This window comes from Trichosurus vulpecula, chromosome 2 (assembly GCF_011100635.1).
Source record: "Trichosurus vulpecula isolate mTriVul1 chromosome 2, mTriVul1.pri, whole genome shotgun sequence".
Lineage (NCBI taxonomy): Eukaryota > Metazoa > Chordata > Mammalia > Diprotodontia > Phalangeridae > Trichosurus > Trichosurus vulpecula.
In genome coordinates, this window is record NC_050574.1 from 387,188,228 (window position 1) to 387,194,227 (window position 6,000).

The 6,000-nt window shown below is 36.3% G+C and overlaps 1 protein-coding gene across 1 annotated transcript in view; it reads left to right on the top strand.

Moving 5' to 3' along the window:
- AFF3 (AF4/FMR2 family member 3) overlaps positions 1-1,391 on the top strand; it is a 658,787-nt gene extending 657,396 nt beyond the window's left edge. The window contains exon 23 of the mRNA XM_036747397.1: positions 1,072-1,391. Coding sequence (XP_036603292.1) covers positions 1,072-1,193 — 122 coding nt within the window. The 3' untranslated portion in view covers positions 1,194-1,391. The remainder of the gene's footprint in view (positions 1-1,071) is intronic.
- The last annotated feature ends 4,609 nt before the right edge of the window (positions 1,392-6,000 follow it).

The following is a 6,000-nucleotide window of genomic DNA, read 5'->3' on the forward strand; positions in this document are numbered from 1 at the left end:
TGCAGATAACAGGTTTTGGCCTAATAGAAGGAGAAACTTCTTGGCCAAAAGCCAAATGAGCTGCCTCAGTAACTAGCGAATTCCTTGAAAGGTGGTAGTTGGATGGCTCCCTGTCAAGGGCATGAAAGGGGGGATATCTGTTCAGTTTATGGATTGGACCTCAGATTCCTTCCAATTCTGAGATTCTAAAAGGGTTGAACCTTTTTTTCCCAAATAAGGACCATTTCTCTTGTTGTTTTTAAAGGTTATTTTTATTGCATAGGATGTTTTCCAGGGTTAAGGAAGAGAAGCTGAAGGAACAAGACATCAGCCCATAAATATTCACTAGGAAACACAACAAAATACCCAATGCCAGAAGGTGTCATCAGTGGCACACTGAGGCAGAGAGAATGAAAGATAAAATAGGGATATTTTTACAGCCATCCTCCATTGCTCTCCCAATAGCCTGGCATTCTCATTTCCACCTTGGGGAAGCTGAGCAGAGCTCCTAGCCATCTTCCCCCGACCAGGAGGGTGAGGACAGTCCCACCTCTTCCTGCTCTGTCTCCCATCTCTGGATCAACTATGGTTACTCTGCTGCCTCCACAGCCCTTTTCCTCAATCTCAGAAGTTGACTGGATGCCCATTAGAAACATGGTACCAACGCCAGTGAGAAAATTGTCATGAAAAACATTGCTGCTTCCTTTGACTACATGTTCACAGGGCACAAAACAACCATACACCAACCAGGGCACAGACTGAGAGATTAGAATGATGAAAAATATCATTTAGTTTGATCCAGAAATGTCCCATATTGTGATTTGTGTGCCTTCTCGATAATCTGTTAATGTGTAATCCCTTTATCTTCGTGTTCCTTTTCCCTTTTTCTCTTCTGTCTCACTCTTCTGTTTTCCTTTTCTTCCACCTTTCCATCCTTTTTTCCTTTTCCTGATATTTGTGGTAGTACCATGAACAGGACAGAATCCTTGATGAATAGAAGCCATGAGTGATTTTTTCCCAAGTTATTCAATGTGATTTCATTCGCAGATGTGACAGGATTTTCTTTTAATAATGACTATTTCTGTTCCCTAGAGTTCTTTAACGATCTGGATTTGCTGATGGGGCCCGTCACCCTGCATAGCAGTATGGAACACCTCGTTCAGTACTCCCAGCAAGGACTGCATTGGCTGCGAAATAGTGTTCACTCATCATAGTGATTGCGTGCCATTTAGCTGGACTGTGTAATAATCTCCCATGGACTGTTCAATTATTCTGGACACTGTGCTACCGAAATTCTCAGTCACAGCATTTATCCAAATGAAGGTGAATATTTCTTCAGCATCGAACAATATTTTTCTAGGGAGTGTGTGTGTGTGTTTGTAAGTGTGGGTGTGTCTGAGGTTGTCTGTGTATATTTGTAAAATATATGCAGCTCTTCAGAATTCATCTTCTCCTCCTGTAGTCTCCATAACCTTAGGATAGGCAGAAGTAATCAGAAGCATCTGATTAGAGAAAATGCGCGCGCACACACAGACACACACACACACACTATTTGCTTTCAATTTCAATATTATACCTTGGATTCTTAGAAAATGAAGCCAAAATCTCATGGGTTAGTTAATCAAGTGCAATAAAGCACATTGAAAGCTTGACTGCCAGTTTAGATGCTCCTAGAACATACATTATTTTCAGTCGTTTTTTCAGTCTTAATATATTATCTCCCCCCTACTTGCAGATTGGTGTGAGTTGATGAGTAATTGAAAAATGGAGTTGAATATGTTATTTTTTGTGCAGGAAGTTTCAGTGGATTTCATGTTACCTTAATTATTGCTCTTTTCTATTATAATTTCATCTATCATTCAGCCTTATTATCACCTAAAAAATACAACAGTAAGCAAAAGAGATTTTTCCTAATTACCTTCCTCTTCCTTCTTCTCTCCCCCATCCCCATTAGAGTGGTAGTTATGGCACTAAAATGAACAAAAGAAAAATCCAACGGCTTGGAACCTAAATGGATATTAAAAACATGTGGCAAGGCTTTGCAATTGAAAAGCAGAATTCACTTATACAGATGACATCAGACACACATATACATACCTTTTTCACTTCTCTGTCTCTTTTGTAATGGCCATATGGAGCACTGTCTTATCTAACTGCCAGAAATTTTAAAAGTCTTTTCCATGATAGCTTTCTTGCAAATGTAGACCAAATCGAGATATAACCTAGACTGTCTCCTTACCAAAAGTCTGAGTTTGCTGCTTATCATGCTAAGAACCATTTACTATAATAATTCCATATAATCCTCTCACTCTTCTTGCATAATCTACTAGTGCAAGGCTTTAATATTTCTTGATTTGGGAAACATTTCCAGTCACTGTTGACAAGCTTCCTTTTATTGAGAAGAGGGCTGAGGGGTGATATTAATCCTGCAACAAAAACTACAGTTTCGTTTAGGTCAACAGAGATCAATGCCTATTTGTATCCTCTGTAGTAAGTCATATGCATACTTCCCTTTGCCATCAATGCATTTCTGTTTGTTATTAACTTTATGTTCACTCTTTTGACATCTTTTATTGTTTTCAGTTTTCATTGGAAATATAGCCTTAATAAGATTTTGTCACTTCTAATTTGAGCTTTGGAGTTAAGAAAATGTGTCCCAGAAAAAAAAAAACCTTTGGGTCATAAAAAATAGCCATATCTTTCCAAAGCCTAGCATGTCCAAACTCTGTGTGTGTGTGTACACACATATACATGCATATACATATGTGTGTTTATACATATGTGTATTTTATATCTGTATAATGCATCCTACTGATACCACCATTGCATATGTGATATCAGGTCACCCTAAAGAAGGGATGTGATACAGTATGTTGCTTGAACTACTTCAAGGCAGTAGAGCTAAAAGGGATTTAGAAGAGATGCTGACCTACACCCAGTTTCTAGGTACTGAGGTTCTCATTCCTTTAGTTGTGGTATGTTTCCCATTTTTCAGCCTGATACCTAGTTGGAAAGTCAAGTCCACCAAAATTACTTAGCTCTGTTTACTGGTTTCAAGTTGTATGAATGCTAAAGGTATCTTGGTGATGACTTTGAAGTTAATTTGGAAGTTTATGCCTCAGTAAGTGAGGGCCTTACCAAACTTTTCTTGGGCTTTTGTCTCAAGGTGTTTGGGTTATATTAACTCAGTATTATTTTTTTCAATATTCATTTCACCTTATGTGCTGCATAGATTTTCTTTATACATATCTCTAACTAGTAATTGGCACATCGCTACAATTATGTTCTCTTTTGGAAACTTTAGTTGCATATGTAGAGTTTAGAGTCACACAATTTTTTTTATTCTTATGAACTCAGAAGAAAGGTTAGACCTCTTATGTACAGTGTGTTCCGTAGAGATGCTTTGCAATTCAGGATGATTGAATACTCTCCTGTGATGCTACAACATAGCTTGCATCAGAAGTATCTCTGCTAAGTCTTTTTAAGTTATGTACATTTTGGTTTTTGGTAAACCCCTGATCTAATCATGAAACCGAATTAAATGAGGAAGTATACTTAAACTCATTATGTTGACAACATTTTGGTTGGTGACTTAGCAATGATCATTTCAAACAAGGCTTTTAACAGTGGGTCATTTTGGTGATTAGAGTAGATGATTCTATCACAGGTATTTGTTTCCTCTGCCCCAATGGTGAGGCAATAGCATCTGTTTCATTTGGAAACAGAAGAACTGTGACAACAGAAAATTTTAGTGACTGGTCTTCTCTTGATTGCTGTTAGTAAAAAAGTCATTCCTATCCCATCCTTTTTCATTTTTTTAGTTTTCTATATATCTTTGCATTTGACCTCTTTTTAATTTTGAAGACAAATTATGTTCTCAGGAACCAAATATGGGCTTGATTGAGGTCAAGCCCTCAACAACTTTAATAGGAGTTTGTCCTTAATCACAATGACAGAATTACCTTCAAATGGGAGTAATCCAAATATATCCCAAGCCAAGATCTGGCATTTGTTATACATTCCTTATGAAATATTTTGATTAGATATGCCTTCACAAATCAGACTCGTGCAGAATTATGCAAAGGGAGAGATTTGGTTAAAACACATACTTCTTAATATTGTAGATAAGAATTCAGTCCCACAAAATGAAGGAGATGGAATAAAAATAAGTTGAAGTGCTTTCAAATTGTTTACCACATTTAAGCACATGAAATGCAATACAAGGAAACTTTCTGCACTAAAAATCAATTATCACATTTATAACAATTCTATATGCATTGCATCATGATGTGTACATTTCTGGCACTCCATACATAATATGCAGTTTGTGTAAATGAATACATTTAAATATATGTATACAGTACAGCTAAACCATAAAAATGTAGTCAGTCTGAAGGATATTACTAGTGCCTAAATATTCAGTACATGTCATTGGATGTTCATTTCACCTTGGAAGTGCAGTAATTGTTACAAAACTAATTAGTGCAGCTAATCATTACTTAAGATCACATCTTTGAAACTGTGCAGTAGTATTTATGTATAATATATATGAAGTATATATACACATGTATACATGTATATTTTTAAATAACATTTTTCCACAGTTTTCACAGTTTTTCCAGAGCTACTGTTAAAAAAAAATCTATATTACACAAAAAAGCAGACTTTTTTTTTCCTAAGGAAGTAGACACTCTGCACACCCAGTTAACATTGTGGTTTATCTGTTTCTAGATACCCAAGAGACTTTAGCAGTCACCAGCCTTAATGCATGTACAGAATTATTCTTGTGATTTATCTGTGTTTTTTTTAATCTTCATGAAATTGGAATTTATAAACATGTCTGCCTTTCTGAGGTTGCAGATGTTACATTAAGTGATTTATGCTGTAAAATGGGAGAAGTTGAACTGTAAGTAAAGAATATCAACTAAATTCCATAAATTTTTATAAGAAAAATTCGAAATTGAAATGTTTTTCAAATCAATATCTTTCATTCGTGAAACATCCTTTTTATGCATATTTTTATTGCGTACCCACTAGATAATTAGCATAATAAGCCTAATTCTTGATGCAAAGATATATATTCTTTTCATGAATTCTACCGTTCCTTCCTTATGCTGCCCCTCCCAGCCTTGTACAGGCCCTCTATACGTACGCACACACATACATAAACACACACAAGCCTAATTCACCAGAGAACTGTCCAAAAGAAACAAAAGGCCTCAAAATGCATGTTTACACATGTATTTTTTAGTCTGACATAGATTTATTTACCCCTAAATAGCCAGTTATCTTGTCTTTGTGCTGAAATGAAGTGTCTGAGCTCATCTTAAGCTGAAGGAGCAAATGACTTGACTTGCAGTTGCCATTTTCCAACTCCTGGCACCATTCATTATACAGTAATCTTTGCCAGCCCTGTAAAAAAAAAGCTTAATGTGAACTTTTAATTCAGGAAATGCAGGTATTAGAACAGTAACTTGACATGTTATGTCCCTCCTGTGTAGGAAAAAGAACTCCTTTTAAAAAAAAATGACATCTTAAGTCTCTCCCTTCAGAAACCTCTCTTTCTACCTTTGTTTATTTCAATGAAGTTATTTCAAGCCCTTTCACTTTTCGTCCTGCCATACTTCTTTGAGCTACTCACAAATAATCTAGCCAAAAAGTGGCAATGAGGACTTTCAGAGGTTACATCCATCTAGTCACAGTGGTTCAGTTAATCCCTCAGCAGGATCTTTGGCGCACTGATCATGAAGGACTGGGTCATTCTCCAAAAGAGGAGGGAGAGAATACTTTGTATTCCTTGCATTAGAGATCTTCCAATGAGGAGGTATCCTTTGGACAGTGGTCTTTTCCCCCTTGGGTTAAACTTGATTGAGGGCTAAACTCCAACAGAATCACTTTTTGTTTTGCAGTGCTTCCATTTTAACTGAAACTTGGAACCAGTGGAGATTCACAAAAAGTAAAAAGAAAAGTGAAAACCAATAATAAAACTGAATTTTAAATTTGGGGTCAGTTCTATTTTGT